Source organism: Nerophis lumbriciformis, linkage group LG21 (assembly GCF_033978685.3).
Source record: "Nerophis lumbriciformis linkage group LG21, RoL_Nlum_v2.1, whole genome shotgun sequence".
In the NCBI taxonomy this organism is placed as follows: Eukaryota; Metazoa; Chordata; class Actinopteri; order Syngnathiformes; family Syngnathidae; genus Nerophis; species Nerophis lumbriciformis.
In genome coordinates, this window is record NC_084568.2 from 16,379,873 (window position 1) to 16,397,452 (window position 17,580).

The following is a 17,580-nucleotide window of genomic DNA, read 5'->3' on the forward strand; positions in this document are numbered from 1 at the left end:
GTGGGGAAAGTCGACGAAATGGTCAGTCGTTTGTTCCGCACACTTTACCGACGAAAGCTATGCTATGACAGAGATGGCAAGAATGTGTGGATATCCTGCGACACTCAAAGCAGACGCTGACATCAACTCCAAAACTGGACAGATCAGCTTTCAGGAAAAGACAGCGGATGAGGGTATGTCTACAGAATATATTAATTGATGAAAACTTTATTCATTACTCGCGGTTTTACGTAAATGATTATACATAAACTGTGTTTACCAATAATTTAGCTTAAAAACATTTATTTTTTTCAATCATTCGAGTACATTCGGGTAGTCTTGTGTAATGCAGTATTTTGTGTCTATTTAGGTATGGTTAACCTGAGTGCTGAAATCGTGGAAAAATATATGTTCTTAGCGCGCCTGAAATGGGCTGTCTGCACTCTCAAAGTGCATGTTGCCAAATGTATTTCATATGCTGTAAACCTAGTTCATAGTTGTTAGTTTCCTTTAATGCCAAACAAACATACCAATCGTTGGTTAGAAGGCGATCGCCGAATTCGTCCTCGCTTTCTCCCGTGTCGCTGGCTGTCGTGTCGTTTTCGCTAGCATACGGTTCAAACCGATATGGCTCAATAGCTTCAGTTTCTTCTTCAATTTCGTTTTCGCTACCTGCCTCCACACTACAACCATCCGTTTCAATACATGCGTAATCTGTTGAATCGCTTAAGCCGCTGATGTCCGAGTCTGAATCCGAGCTAATGTCGCTATACCTTGCTGTTCTATCCGCCATGATTGTTTGTATTGGCATCACTGTGTGACGTCACAGGAAAATGGACGGGTGTGTATATAACAATGGTTAAAATCAGGCACTTTGAAGCTTTTTTAGGGATATTGCGTGATGGGTAAAATTTTGAAAGAAACTTCGAAAAATAAAATAAGCCACTGGGAACTGATTTTTAATGGTTTTAACCGTTCTGAAATTGTGATAATGTTCCCCTTTAAGAAAACGCATTGAAGCTTAGGGATGGCTATGTAAAACGAAGCTAAAACTGAACTGGCTGCAAAGTAAACAAACACAGAATTGCTGGACGACAGCAAAGACTTACAGCGTGTGGAGCAGACAGCGTCCACAAAGTACATCCAGACATGACATGACAATCAACAATGTCCCCACTAAAGGATAGCGTCCGCACAACTTAAATAGTCTTGATTGTGAAAACAAAGCAGGTGCGGGGAATAGCGTTCAAGGAAGACATGAAACTGCTACAGGAAAATACCAAAACATTCAAAATAAGTTATGGCGTGATGTGACAGTTCGTGACAGAACACTTACTTTGAGACAGGAGCTATAGTGGTTGGTTATGGTTTGAATTCATATCCAACAATTGCGATAACGATTTTTTTATTGTCAATGCTGAGTTAAATTTTTTTTTATTTTCTGTTAGTGGTGTGCCTCAGAATTTTTTCAATGAAAAATATGTGCCTTGGCTCCAAAAAGGTTTAAAAACACTGGTCTAGTGTGTGCTAGCAGGTTAGCTTGAGTCACTGGCCAGGGTACTCGTTCATATAAAGTTGCGGGGATACACGGAAAGTTGCAATCAGATGTAAGTCTAAAGCAACAAATCAAAGGTTAAATGAGAAGTTTGAAGTGAAAAGATGAGGCTATGTGAGGTTTCATTGTCACGCGCCGGGGGCCTTCATAGGAATCAATGAGCAACAAGCTAAGCTAGCTCACCTTCTTGTAGTGCTTCCCGATCCACAGGCGAACCGTCTCCAGTTGCGATATCGTTTCGGAACCCTCCCAGAATTTCGCAGAGGGGCCTCCGTCTTTTTTGCGGCCCACCGCGGTCCCGCCGCCGACGGGACCGGTGTTCGGCCCGCTTGCCGTGGTCGCCGCCGTCGCCATTGTGTGTTTTTTGCTCGCTGCGTTGTCCTTCTCCCTCCGCCAGCTGGAACGCTAGTGCGCATGCGCGCGCACCGCTTTACTTTTTCCAAGTCTCGCGAGTGACGAGATTGTGCCGGCCCGCGGGGAAATGAACGAGATCTGCCGGCTTGTGGGAAATGAAGTCCAAAGGAAGTACAGTGACCGCATATAAAGTAGTACTACTACCAAAATATATAATTCAAGCAAATACAGGAGATTAAAGACATTTTATTGGGTGACAAAAAGACTACAAAGCGCAACAATACACAAATGTATCTCAAGATAAAAGGGAGTTTGTCGCGTTGTCCTATATTTCCAACATATAATTTATATTTAAAATGGCCGATGTTAAATTAATACTTTTCTCAGAATCTTTATTTTTGTACATTTACACATACAGGGACATTTTCATGGTGTATTTTATTACTGCTAGATTTTAAGCAAAATAAAATGTAAGAGGCAACTGACAATATATAAATCAGAATATAAACATTGTCAAATATAAGCATAACCACAAAAAAAAAAAATTAATTCAATGTTAATAAGACTTGCCGAAAAATGTATTTCAGTTTTTTGTGTAGGAAATTCTGAATTCATGCTACCCCACAAATTATATATTTTTTTGTAAATATAGACAATAATTCATTACCAAACTTTAGAAAAATAAACAGCTTGAAAATGAGTGAGGCAGAGTTTGTGATTAAAAGGGCAAAGGTCGGCGTATGTTTTTGGTCATTCGATTTTCTTTTCATAGATGGCAATTGAACATTTAAAGAATAAATATATTTTCAAGTTTAATTTCATTTCAAAATGCAGAAACTAAATTGACAAAAAAAGTGTCTCTTTTTCAGCCTCGAAGAGCAGCAATTAGATATGTATGATTTTTATTTCATATTTTATACAATCAAATAAAAAAAATCTGCAGAAAAAGGAAAAACTGATGAAAAATAGATGTGTTTTTTTAATATACCGGTATACAGTAACAACACCGTAGGCGAAGGTTGATATATTTTAAGAGAGGATTGTTGTATTATATATAAAACATCTACAAGTATAACCCATTAGGATACAACTGTTATTTCTAATCGGTCCGTGTACCTTCTGTTCATTATATTTCGAATTCCATAATGCGAATCAAAAAACACATTTTGGGCCATTTTTTCTATTGTCATTTCTGAAACAAAAGTTGGACAACTATTTAATGACACTTTTTTGAAATGACAATAGGACTCCTGCTGAACAAAGATGCCGTTATGCTAAAAACATGCTAAACGCAAGGAAAATGCTAAAATACTGCTTCCGGTTCAATTTGTCATCACACAGATAACCACGCATGTTTGCATTTTGGATGAATATATATTCGATTTTTGTGTTTATCTGGAAAATTAAAAATCAATAAAAGAAAAACAGCACAAAAATCTAATTTTATGGCAATATTTGAATGAAAATCAACCCTTTTATGTTTGTTTTAAAATCTGGCATATATAATACAAATCTAAAAACGGACATAATTTTGTTTTTTGATTTGCGTTTCAGAATTGGAAATATAATGAACAGAAGGTACACGGACCCCAATCAAAAACAATTTATGATCCGGAATATGAAAATAAGCAACTGTTTGTAGGTTTCATTTAAATTAAATTTGTATACATTTTTTTTTTTTTATGTAGTTTTTTGTTGTATTTTAAAATACAATTCAAATCAAACAATGGCTAATTTTTCCATCCCCATTCATGAAAAGAAAATTCAATGACCAAAATAATACACTAAGGCAGTGTTTTTCAACCTTTTTTGAGCCAAGGCACATTTTTTTAATTGAAAAAATGTGTAGGCACACCACCAGCAGAAAACATAAAAAAAATTAAACTCAGCAGTTGATATTGACAATAAAAAGTTGTTCTTGCAAGTGTTTGATAAGAATTCAAACCATAACCAACCATGCATCACCATAGCTCTTGTCTCAAAGTACTGTCACATCACGCCGATACTTATTTGGTGTCTTCCTGTGTGTAGTGTTTTAGTTCTTGTCTTGCGCTCCTATTTTGGTGGCTTTTCCTGTTTTGTTGGTATTTTCCTGTAGAAGTTTCATGCCTTCCTTGAGCGCTATTCCCCGCACCTGTTTTGTTTGAGCAATCAGGGCTATTTAAGTTGTCGCTATCCTTTTTTGCGGGGACATTGTTGATTGTCATGTCATGTTCGGATGTACTTTGTGGACGCCGTCTGCTCCACACGCTGCAAGTCTTTGCTGTCGTCCAGCATTTTGTTTTTGTTTACTTTGTAGCCAGTTCAGTTTTAGTTTCGTTTTGCATAGCCTTCCCTAAGCTTCAATGCCTTTTCTTAGCGGCACTTGCCTTTTGTTTATTTTTGGTTTAAGCAAAAGATATCTTTTTACCTGCACGCTGTCATCTGCATATTGTGATCACGTCAAACCATGTTCCCGACATCTACAACGCAATTAGCTACCTGCTGCCACCTACTGATATGTAAGAGTACAACATGGTTACTCTGCCGAGCTCTAGACAGCACCGACACTCAACAACGGCACATTTGCAGATTATTATTACTGGTTTGCAAACAATATTTTTATCCTAAAGAGGTGAAATTACATATTTTCTCACAGTACACTAGTGTACCGCAGCACAGTGGTTGAAAAACACTGCACTAAGGGACAACATATTCTTAAAAATGAACACCATACCTTGAAGAAAACAAACAAGTCAGAGCATTTTGACACAAACTGTGACATAAGACTTCCAAGTTTTTTTTGTTTAAATCAAAGCTGTTACAAGAAACACATTATTGAATATGGAAAACATCAAATTTTTGGATTTCATCAACAATCTTTATTGATATTGTGCGTTTCTTTACCACATTTTGTCTTCACGTGTAGTTGGCGAGAAAGCTGACAAAAAAGCATGAAAAGACAAACCTTGTACCGTCTAAACTCTTCCAATGATAACCCTGAAAGCTGAATATTTACTGCAAGTGCTGGTCTACCAGAACATCCTTACTGTCTGATTGATTCCTGAGTGGCGCACTCAGCAGGCCACAAGGCCTCAGTAGTACCGTACAAAGATTTGGAAAAAGGGTGCGAGAGCGCCGTCTAGTGGACTATCGTGCAACATGCATGTCCTTCAGACGCACACGCAAGCAAAGTAAACAGTTATGGCACCGCTTTGTCGTCTGTGTTCAGCTTCTCCGTCTCTGTGGGAGCCTCCGCCGCCGCCGACAGGTTGCCGTTACTCGGCGCCGCCTTCTCGCCTTTGCAGAAGGGAAGCCCGCAGGTTCTCCAGAATATCACCACGTCGAACAGGAACACCGCCGTTGCGATGAAGCCGAACACCTGGACGGGAGAACGAGAAGTTGTCGTTGAAGGTCCGAAACCTGGGCATGAAAACGGCGAGGACAGAGGTGTGTCGGGAGGGAATAAGCTCAGTAGCGTGGTCTCACCGCAGCGCTCGTCTCCAAAGCCGTGCCGCTGTTCAGGGCTGCAAACACGATGGAGGCCAGGAAGAAGAATAAGGCCATGACGCTCGTGTACACAAAGTCCTTGACACAAAAGCAGAAGAACATCATCACAGTGCAACTTTGTTGCTTTTAATAATAGTGTCCCGATACCAAATGATCACTTCCGATACGAAACCACTATTGGAAGCTTGAGTACACTCCGAAAGAGATCTTAACCCGATACAATTATCAGCACAAATCATAGTTTTGTTTTAGTTTAGTTTTTTTTGGGCAACAATTTATTAAGCTGGCAGCATGGTGGAAGAGGGGTTAGTGCATCTGCCTCACAATACGAAGGTCCTGAGTAGTCTGGGGTTCAATCCCGGGCTCGGGATCTTTCTGTGTGGAGTTTGCATGTTCTCCCCGTGACTGCGTGGGTTCCCTCCGGGTACTCCGGCTTCCTCCCACCTCCAAAGACATGCACCTGGGGATAGGTTGATTGGCAACACTAAATTGGCCCTAGTGTGTGAATGTGAGTGTGAATGTTGTCTGTCTATCTGTGTTGGCCCTGTGATGAGGTGGCGACTTGTCCAGGGTGTACCCCGCCTTCCGCCCGATTGTAGCTGAGATAGGCTCCAGCGCCCCCGCGACCCCGAAGGGAATAAGCGGTAGAAAATGGATGGATGGAATTTATTAAGCTCATGACATAGTAAGTTGAGTGATGCGGACACCTTTGTTACTGGATGTGGACTATTGTGGATGCTTTCTAAACCGCTTCTGCCTTGGAGACTTGGCACGTGTATGTAATGCAACTATAGTAATTTGATACTTGTTTATATTGACTAATGTGCTGTTTTACACTGCAATATTGTACAATTAAGGACACTACGTATGTCTCGATTGCTTGTGTGCTACTGTGTGCCTAGCTGTTGTGTATCTGCTAGCTCCTAGTAGCCTATAACCTAGCATGTTTATCTTTTGACAGGCTAACCTCCTTCAACCTCCGAGGACAAAGCTACGAACAATGGGAGACCGGGCTTTCTGCTCCGCCGCTCCCAGTCTGTGGAATGCTCTCCCTGACCACCTGAGGGCACCACAGACTGTGGATGCTTTTAAAAAAAAGACTTAAAAACCATTCTTTTAAAAAAAAACTTCTTTTTTTTTAGATATATGCATACTAGTTTTAGCTATTTGGCTGTTCTAGTTTTTATTTTTATTTATTTTTTATTATCTTTTTATTTTAATACACTGTAGCACTTTGAGGTTGTTTACTCAATGTAAAGTGCTTTTTACAAATAAAATCTATTAGTATTATTATTTATTTTGTTAATTACTTGACTAAAATAGAAGAAATAATGTGCTTCATGGAGGACATTTACCATATTTTCGGAACTGAAGCCATTGCTTTGAACCCTGCGGTTTATAAAACGGCGCGGATATATTATGTATTTGTCTTCGTCAACGGCCATGATGTTTTGTATTCAACAAATAGTTTTCATATTACACTGACAGGAGACACTGAATGGGTGTGTAATTGTCTTTGCTACGGGGCCATCTTTTGGACGAGTTGGCTCACAGCAGGTCGAAAATGTACTTCCTGGTTCATGCCTTGAACAGGAAGTAAAACCGTCCATAGCGTTTCTGCTTGAAAGGATTCTTCTTTCATCGCTCCAAGCAACGTTTGCAAGTTTAACAATATAACTAAAACAGTTCATACTTACTAATGTGTGATGCCTGTAGATGTCTTTTAAATGCGTATTTGCACGTGCTATCGCAATGTAATCAAGCTAGCGTCGTTAGCATTAGCAAATATGCTAACACGTTTACTAGTGTCTGTGTTAGTATTATTAACTTACAATGGCATTCTTTTTGTATTGTTTCAGTTTCGTAAATTCACCAAAACGTCACAGTGGAGTTATTGAGTCGGTTTAGCTGATTGGAGAGCCAGCTTCTGCAGCTAGTGCAGACCTGCGCAAATTAAGGCCCGGGGGCCACATGCAGCCCGTTGAGCTTTTCATTCTGGCCCGCCGGACATTCCCAGATTATTTTTTGAGATCTTTAAGATGGAAACTGTAGCTGCCATTATGATGTGCAGTGATGTTTTCTAATGACCGTAAGTCTTGAACTATACAAAGTATTTCAATGGTTGGAATCTGCGCTTTGGGATAATATACTACCGTATTTTTCGGAGTATAAGTCGCACCGGAGTATAAATCGCATCTGCCGAAAATGTATAATAAAGAAGGAAAAAAACATATATACCGTAAGTCGAACTGGAGCTATGAAAAAAACTGCGACTTATAGTCTAAAAAATAGGGTAGTTACTATGGTAATCTAATGAGTTACTATGGTCATCTAATTAGTTACTATGGTAATCTACGTCACAGCAGTTCAGACGAAGCACCAAGCAGTGTGGGCGGGGAAGCCTTTCCACAGACGCGGAAGGAGATTTTCACAACAAAGTTCTAAAGCTTAGTGATGTATCAGATTGTAGGTGGGTTTATTTTGTACCCTTCGCGTTCATATTTCACTGTTTGTTGCATTTTTGTTGCGTTTCACTTGATTGTAAAATATGTCGATCGAAAGGGGGTGTGACGTTTATATTTGGTCAATATTCAGTGTTTTATTGTTCATAGAAAAATGTAAAATTCCATTATGTTTTTTAAGGCGGTCTGTCATAACGTTTTTAGCATTCAATCAGACATTATTGTGAGGTTTTGTATTAGTGTTCCTAAAAATAGATATACCGGCCCCGAGACACATTTTTTTCTCTAAATGTGGCCCTCGAGTCAAAATAATTGCCCAGGCCTGAGCTATTGGGTCCATGACAATAACTTCTGTTTTGTTTAAACAGCCGATTTACTGCCGTGTTACAGGAAACAATTATGGTATGTAAATAAACATTTACAGATTCTTTCTGGGTAAATAATTGAGTTCACATTGTTTATATCTGCGACTTAAAGTCCGGTGCGGGTAATGTATGTCAAAATATTTTTTCTTCTAAAATGCGGTGGGTGCGGCTTAAACACCGGCGCGCTTTATAGCCCGGAAAATACGTCAAATTTTAACTGGCCGTCGAGCTTCGCACAAGCAAACACGCTGCAGGACTGCTTGTATCGGAGATTTTACATGCAAGCCGGTATCACCCGGTTCCTTTTTTTGCAGAAATTACCATTATGGACACCCAGGATGCTACCAGCTTTGTGTGTAGCTTGGTGGACAGGACGATGACGAGCGCCAAGGTGAAGAGGAAGGCGGCGAAGCTGACAAACTCAAAGAACTCCAGCGGCGAGCATTGGACGCAGGTGTAGACCAGCTCTTCCAGGATGAAGGCCACCAGCGACATCAGCTAATAGAGCACACAAAAAGGTTAGAGCAGCTGCAAACATGGCGGCCACATCGGCATGTTGCTGCAAGGAAGACGCAAACACAATAAGTCCAGGAGGAGGCCTTCTCGCCTTTTTGCTAAATCTTGCGACATCGGAGGTCAGCCGCCCGGGAGATGCGCTGACCTCAGCGCTCTGCCCCTGCAGCACTTTCACTTCCCTCTGGACACTTCCTGTGCGGTGGCAGGGGGGAGGAAGGGCGAGTCGAGCCGCAGAAGCCACACTCTGGTAGAGTGGCCGCGCCAGCAACTTGAGGGTTCCAGGTTCGATCCCCGCTTCACTGTCACTACCGTTGTGTCCTTTGGCAAGACACTTTACCCACCTGCTCCCAGTGCCACCCACACTGGTTTAAATGCAACTTAGATATTGGGTTTCACTATGTAAAGCGCTTTGAGTCACTAGAGAAAAAGCGCTATATAAATATAATTCACTTCACTCTTCTGTCAGGTGTTCTGAATGAAGACGGCGTCGCAAAAAAGTATCATCACCACATGCAAGGCACCGCTAATCAGGCTGGATGCGATCGCTATGGTAACAACGTCAGTCATGAGACTTGGAATTGTAATCGTGCTTCCCAGTGAACGATTGGAGGAAACATCGTGCCAATCCTCGTCATTTTACACAAATTCAACCAATCCGTGTGTATAATCTGCAACCTGGCAACTTGGTCCACGCCCATTTTGGCTAATCGGCCTCATTTTCACCAATCAAATTTGTGTGTGAATGCCGGAGCTGAACTGAAATGCAGAAGGAATGTAGAGTATTGTATTATTATGTTTGAATGTACAACTGGAACGGTTTAAATACAGAAGAATGCTCGTATAAATGCGAGTGGAATGTACAAGGAAATAGTTTGAATGTAAAAATACTGTTATTTTCGGAAAAAATTTAATGTTGAAGATAAGAAACTACAGCAACGTACTATGAATTTAGAAATGAAAAATGTACGTTATAATAGTTAAATTATGAGACTAGGAAGTATGCATGCCAGAATGAACTCGCTAAATTAACCTTCCTGGGTCAGTCCATGCTTTTGGGGATTGGAACCAGGTCCTCCTACTTGAAAGTCCATCACTGTACTAACATCTGCTTTGCCGCTTTTTGACTAATTCCGGGTATAAATCAATCTTTTTTCTTTACAATTACCTTATTTTTCGGACTATAAGTCGCAGTTTTTTTCATAGTTTGACCGGGGGTGCGACTTATACTCAGGAGCGACTTATGTGTGAAATTATTAACACATTACCGTAAAATATCAAATAATATTATTTAGCTCATTCACGTAAGAGACTAGACGTATAAGATTTCATGGGATTTAGCGATTAGGAGTGACAGATTGTTTGGTAAACGTATAGCATGTTCTATATGTTATAGTTATTTGAATGACTCTTACCATAATATGTTACGTTAACATACCAGGCACATTGTCAGTTGGTTATTTATGCCTCATATAACGTACACTTATTCAGCCTGTCTTTATTTATTTTAAATTGCCTTTCAAATGTCTATTCTTGGTGTTAGGTTTTATCAAGTAAATTTCCCCCAAAAATGCGACTTATACTCCAGTGCGACTTATATATGTTTTTTTCCTTCTTTATTATGCATTATCGGCCGGTGTGACTTATACTCCGAAAAATAGGGTAAATGTATTTATTTATATGACTCATAGATGTAAACATTTTTTCCGGAGTTCGAACCCACATCAGTGGGATAGAAGACATGTGCTATCCTCTCAGCCAACTCTGATTGTTAAAGAGAGCGATTCAGTGAAAGTATTGCTGTTTTGTTAATTTCAGACTGAATAAACATTTTTTTACTACAACAAATTAAAGTTTTGATTGTGTGGAATATGTACTTGCAGTCCAGGTTATTTTTAGGCGGAATAAATGGCAATCATAAGTGAGAATGGTGGGATAAGTACTAATTATATTGTCCAATATTTTGGAAAATCATGAATACTGTAAATTTTTTAGGGTTAAAAAAAATAAAAATGTTTACTGTACTAATGAAGGCAAATGTTTTAATGGTGGAATGGTTTAAATTAGTTGAAAATGTGGGAGGAATAGTCGAAAGAAAAAAAGGGCAAAAAAACGTGAAAATTATGATTTACTGTAAAACGGGTAATATTGGGGAACATTTGTTGAACTAACGTTCGTTATCAATCGGATGAACAGTTTGGGGAGTTAGAGGTGGACGAAAAACGCTACAGAAGAAAAATGATAAATTGATGAATTTTGGTGTTAAAGTTAAAAAAAGTTAAAGTACCAATGATTGTCACACACACACTAGGTGTGGCGAAATTATTCTCTGCATTTCCCCCATCACCCTTGATCACCCCCTGGGAGGTGAGGGGAGCAGTGAGCAGCAGCGTAGAATATAACCATTAGTTATGATTAATTCAAAACAGTACAGTAATTTGACAATGAGCTCTGACTTCCGCCTAGTGTCTACCTTTAAGTGTATGTGGTACAAAACAAGTAAAACATCAATACCATATTAGTTTGCAATTTTTGATTAAATTAAAAAAATAAACAATTACAAATTTATAAAATGACTCGATTACATTTTATAGCAAAATTAATTATAACTTATTTTGCAACCTTCTGAAAAATCTGCCACGAATTTATGCATTTTAGGCCGCAACAATCATAAAAACAGCCTGGGAAATCCTGGAGCGACTGAATAATGAAGATTATTAGGACAAATATAATTGATGTATTATTCATAGTACAGTAAAGCAAAGTTTTGCAATGCCGCGTAATCCTTCCACATGACAATAACTGATAATATATTACATGTACATATTAATATTATGATGATCAATATTATAATATTACACTCTATACTGAAAGCATTGCCTTGTTTCCAGGAGATGGATGACCAAATGATTAGGAACACAATTCATACATAATGATTAGTGTGACTCATTCGTGTAGTAAAACTACAAACATTAATACTACAGTAATTTATGCACTTCAGGTATATATTCAGGTCTACCAGTACTAGCTTTTGTAGTAATATATGCAGTTTCAGTAGGAATGTAGTATTATTTCTTGGAATACATGCATGTCTCATCAAAATGTAGTAGTTTTTGTAACAACGCATTGCACGTGTACGAGCAGTACTATTATAAGTAGATCAATGGTATTGTTGATAATTGCTGTGAAACTCCTGACGGTCTGTATTACGGTTTCTAAATTAAAATGATAGCACTGCATTTTGATACATTCACAGACTGACTGGCGCCAGCTCGCTAGCTTAAATCCCACCGTGAAAACAAGAGAGATTAATGTCTTTCCCCTCTAAGAAACGCCATACCCCATTTTAAACTTATATAAACACACTACTGTCTGAACAACGAATTCAATTGCGTTTTAGAATTCTAAATGCAACAGTTCTCTTCATAAATATTTAAGAGTTGTGATTCTAATGAGATGAATACCGTATTTTTTAGACTATAAGTCGCAGTTTTTTTCATAGTTCGGCCGGGGGTGCGACTTATACTCAGGAGCGATTTATGTGTGAAATTATTAACACATTACCGTAAAATATCAAATAATATTATTTAGCTCATTCCCGTAAGAGACTAGACGTACAAGATTTCATGGGATTTAGCGATTAGGAGTGACAGATTGTTTGGTAAACGTATAGCATGTTCTATATGTTATAGTTATTTGAATGACTCTTACCATAATATGTTACGTTAACATACCAGGCACGTTCTCAGTTGGTTATTTATGCCTCATATAACGTACACTTATTCAGCCTGTTGTTTACTATTCTTTATTTATTTTAAATTGCCTTTCAAATGTCTATTCTTGGTGTTGGCTTTTATCAAATAAATTTCCCCAAAAAATGCGACTTATACTCCAGTGCGACTTATATATGTTTTTTCCCTTCTTTATTATGCATTTTCGGCCGGTGCGGCTTATACTCCGGAGCGACTTATACTCCGAAAAATACGGTAAGTTAAAATACATTTATCATAATTTTTCTTCTTAGTATTTTATCAACACTTGTAATCTGAATAGCCTCCTTAACTATTTCATATTCGTAAATTGTTTAATTTGTTTGCTTAATCCATTCTATAATTATATGCTAAAGGTTGTAAGTTTTGTACTTGCATACAAATGTTTTAAATTAAAATGTTCTCTAAGGTTATTGAGAATAATTGTTGTACATTCTTGGGTAGCAGGTTAGTTTGCTTTGTACATACTTTTAGCTGTTTGCAAATGCACCAAATTATTGAATTTCAATATTTTGGATTCAATAAATGATCGGTTCGAATGTTCTCTATATCCAACATTATGTGTTAGTCTAGCTGACTTTTTTGTAACACAATTAGTGAATGAAGTGTACTTTTGTAGTTATTTCCCCATATTTCTGCACAATAACTCAGATATGGTAACAGTAGCAAGCAGTAGAGAATATGAAATGATTTTTGGTCCAGAACATATTTTGCTTTATTCATTATAGAAATATTTTTTTGCCACCTTATGTTGCATATTTTTATATGAGATTTCCAGTTCATTTCATCATCAATCAATACGCCCAAAAATGTTTTTTTTATTTCACCCTTTCAATGTCTACTCCGTCTGTTTGTAGTTGTGTTTTACTTTCTAATTCTACTGTTACCGAATAGCATTATTTTAGTTTTACTGACATTCAAAGATAGTCTACCATCTCTTTCATTTATTATTTGTATTAGCTTCTGTGTGTTCTCTCCTGAACAAAACACAGTCACATCATCCGCAAATAATACTAACTTTAGGTCCTCTGTAACTTTTGCAAATGTCGTTTATATAAAAAATTGAGCAATTTTGTTTCCAGTGTAGATCCCTGTGGTACGCCACAAGATATATTTAGCTCTGTAGATGTGTGTTAGCCGAGCTTCACATATTGCTTCCTGTTGGTTAAGTAGCTTCTTTCCCAGACCCATCCTCTGATGCCACACCGTTCTAATTTATCAATGAAGATATTATGAGTAATCGTGCCAAACGCTTTAGTCAGATCCATCTACCATCTATTGCATTGGTGACTTCCTGTTCTTTTCAGTAATGCCATTGATGATGAAATGTTAGCTTTGTATCTGTATTGGTTCTCCGCAAGTGTTATATTTTATTTATGAAGATGTCCAATTTTTTGTTGAATAACTTTTCAATGATTTTAGAAAATTGTGTGAGTAAAGAAACAGGTCTGTAATTTATAAATTGACGTTTGTCTCCAGTCTTCTAAGTCAGTACAGCTTTCATTGTAGCAATATGGTTGTTATAGTTAAGGATTTTTGTGATTTCTGATCGTTTGTGAAAACACCAAAGGGACTTTTGTACAGTTGAGCTTGTCGTCGTTGTTTTGGCTTGTCAATAAAGAGGTAGTTGATTCATCACCCCTTTGTTTGTTTGATACACAGTTTGTGAATCGAGGTTCCACTGTACTATGTGTATGTAGTAATGTGTGCAGGTAGTATTAGTACGAGTAGTACTATGTTTAGTACTGTGCACAGAGCGCTCGCTCACTCACCACTTGCAAAACTGCAGCTGCACATGGTTTACCATCTATTGCATTGGTGACTTCCTGTTTCTTTTCCATTGATGATGAAATGTTAGCTTTGTATCCGTATTGGTTCTCCGCAAGTGTTCTATTTTGTTTATGAAAAGGTCCAATTTGTTGTTGAATAACTTTTCTATGATTTTAGAAAATTGTGTGAGTAAAGAAACAGGTCTGTAATTTATAAATGGACGTTTGTCTCCAGTCTTCTAAGTCAGTACAACTTTCATCGTAGCAATATGGTTGTTAAAGGTTTTTTTTGATTGATTGATTGAAAGTTGTATTAGTAGATTGCACAGTACAGTACATATTCCGTACAATTGACCACTAAATGGTAACACCCGAATAAGTTTTTCAACTTGTTTAAGACCACGTAAATCAATTCATGGTACAAATATATACTATCATCATAATACAGTCATCACACAAGTTAATCATCAGAGTATATACATTGAATTATTTACATTATTTACAATCTGGGGGGTGGGATGAGGAGGGTTTGGTTGATATCAGCACTTCAGTCATCAACAATTGCATTTATATACATTTGATTATTTACATGTGGGATGTGGAGGGGGGAGGGTGCTAGTCAAGGGTTGAAGTTGACTGGAGGTGTTCTTTTAGTGCGGTTTTGTTAAAGGGGAGCATTATCACCAGACCTATGTATGCGTCAATATATACCATGATGTTGCAGAAAAAAGACCATATAATTTTTTAACCGATTTCCGAACACTAAATGGGTGAATTTTGGAGAATTAAACGCCTTCTATTATTCGCTCTCGGAGCGATGACGTCACGTTGTGACGTCACATCGGGAAGCAATCCGCCATTTTCTCAAACACATTACAAACACCGAGTCAAATCAGCTCTGTTATTTTCCGTTTTTTCGACTGTTTTCCGTACCTTGGAGACATCATGCCTCGTCGGTGTGTTGTCGGAGGGTGTAACAACACGAACAGGGACGGATTCAAGTTGCACCAGTGGCCCAAAGATGCGAAAGTGGCAAGAAATTGGACGTTTGTTCCGCACACTTTACCGACGAAAGCTATGCTACGACAGAGACGGCAAGAATGTGTGGATATCCTGCGACACTCAAAGCAGATGCATTTCCAACTGGACTGGACAGATCAGCTTTCAGGAAAAGAGAGCGGATGAGGGTATGGCTACAGAATATATTAATTGATGAAAACTGGGCTGTCTGCACTCTCAAAGTGCATGTTGTTGCCAAATGTATTTCATATGCTGTAAACCTAGTTCATAGTAGTTAGTTTCCTTTCATGCCAAACAAACACATACCAATCGTTGGTTAGAAGGCGATCGCCGAATTCGCCCTCGCTTTCTCCCGTGTCGCTGGCTGTCGTGTCGTTTTCGTCGGTTTCGCTTGCATACGGTTCAAACCGATATGGCTCAATAGCTTCAGTTTCTTCTTCAATTTCGTTTTCGCTACCTGCCTCCACACTACAACCATCCGTTTCAATACATGCGTAATCTGTTGAATCGCTTAAGCCGCTGAAATCCGAGTTTGAATCCGAGATAATGTCGCTATACCTTGCTGTTCTATGCGCCATGTTTGTTTGTGTTGGCATCACTGTGTGATGTCACAGGAAAATGGACGGGTGTATATAATGGTGGTTAAAATCAGGCACTTTGAAGATTTTTTTAGGGATATTGCGTGATGGGTAACATTTTGAAAAAAACTTAAAAAAATAAAATAAGCCACTGGGAACTGATTTTTAATATTTTTAACCCTTCAGAAATTGTGATAATGTTCCCCTTTAAGGATTTCTGAGATTTCTGATCGTTTGTGAAAACACCAAAGGGACTTTTGTACAGTTGAGCTTGTCGTCGTTGTTTTGCCTTGTCAATAAAGAGGTAGTTGATTCATCACCCCCTTTGTTATGTTTGTTTGATACACAGATTGTGAATGGAGGTTCCACTGTACTACGTGTAGTAATGTGCGCAGGTAGTATTAGTACGAGTAGTACTGTGATTAGTACTGTACAGAGGGCGCTCGCTCACTCACCACTTGCAAGACTTTGAGGATGAAGCGTTGTGTGCTCAAATGTTGTGAGGGGATGAGCAGACAAGACGAGCCTGGGTTTGGCGCCGTCGTGGGCGAGTAAACCTGATCAGAGGCCATGTTGAATCTGAGGGACACGGTGACAACAACATCAACTTCCTGACGCTTCAGGTTCGTGGACTATTACAACAATCAATAATAGTACTATTGTGCATTCGATTTAAGCGGATAACATGAAGGTCTACTTTCACAGCTCAATGAAAAATAGGAAGAAAAGAGAAAGCGAAAGTGTCAAGTAAATGATCTGTTAACTACTTTATAACGTCACACACAGTTGCTTGCATGCGTTATGGCGTGAATTCAATTCGAAACTCAAAATGAATTCCTTTTAATGACATATTCTTGATTGATAGTCCTTGCATTCACAGCGTCATTTAATTTGGACAAACTGCGTACATTTAGTATAAGTGAAGACGTAAACAAAAAGCCGAAATGTGTAGAATTTTTACAACTTCAGCGGAAAGAAAATTATTGTCGGCTGTAAAATACTTAACAACATTACAAACTCGCGTGAACAAAGAGTGGACTCACCGCTCACGTTAGTTCGTGTCTAACAACAACTTTGTCGTACTTATTTTCCCTCCGAGCGCCAGCGACTGACAACACTGTTCCGCGTATAGCCTTTTGGCTCTGCCGGAAACAACTACCGGAAATACGTCACAACTTCCGACCGCGCCCATTTTTTTTTTTTGTAAACACAACTTTTTTTATTTTTTTTTTATTTTTATTTTTTGTCCTGTCCAGCTTCTCAGGCAAATCATATTGTTGATGTAGATGCCCATATCGGCTTTAGAAATTTACTTTACAAAAGAGAAGTGTGGGATACTTCTCTTGTTGCCTTATTTGTATTTGACTTTGTTAAATGTATTTATATTATCATTTGGAGCAGGAGGGGATAGAAAGAGAAAAAAAAAAGGAAGACAGAGGGGGAAATAGTGGGGACACTACATCTGACAAGCCCACACATACATGTTAGATCCACTATGGACTGGACTTTCACAAAATTATGCTAGATTCACTCGACGTCCATTGCACCGGTCGCCCTAGAGGGAGTGGGGAGGTCACCCACATATGCGGTCCTCTCCAAGGTTTCTCATTGTCATCCTACTGGGTTGAGTTTTTCCTTGCCCTGATGTGGGATCTGAACCGAGGATGTCGTTGTGGCTTGTGCAGCCCTTTGAGACACTTGTGATTTAGGGCTATATAAATAAACA

At 38.7% G+C, this 17,580-nt stretch overlaps 2 protein-coding genes across 4 annotated transcripts in view; both read right to left on the reverse strand.

The window, feature by feature from the left end:
* Positions 1–1,949, reverse strand: part of LOC133621036 (SWI/SNF complex subunit SMARCC1-like) — a 29,484-nt gene extending 27,535 nt beyond the window's left edge. For all 3 annotated transcript variants that reach the window (XM_061982819.2, XM_061982818.2, XM_061982817.2), the window contains exon 1: positions 1,718–1,949. In XM_061982819.2, the coding sequence (XP_061838803.1) occupies positions 1,718–1,888 (171 nt within the window). In that variant the 5' untranslated portion in view covers positions 1,889–1,949. The remainder of the gene's footprint in view (positions 1–1,717) is intronic.
* Positions 1,950–4,726: 2,777 nt separating this feature from the next.
* On the reverse strand, positions 4,727–17,001 carry cmtm6 (CKLF-like MARVEL transmembrane domain containing 6). The gene is made up of 5 exons (XM_061982816.1): positions 16,898–17,001; positions 16,310–16,433; positions 8,526–8,702; positions 5,357–5,455; positions 4,727–5,249 (listed from the first exon to the last, which is right to left on the reverse strand). Exons 2-5 carry the CDS (start codon positions 16,424–16,426, stop codon positions 5,070–5,072), a joined length of 573 nt encoding a protein of 190 aa, XP_061838800.1. The 5' UTR covers positions 16,427–16,433; positions 16,898–17,001; the 3' UTR covers positions 4,727–5,069.
* Between the last annotated feature and the right edge of the window lie 579 nt (positions 17,002–17,580).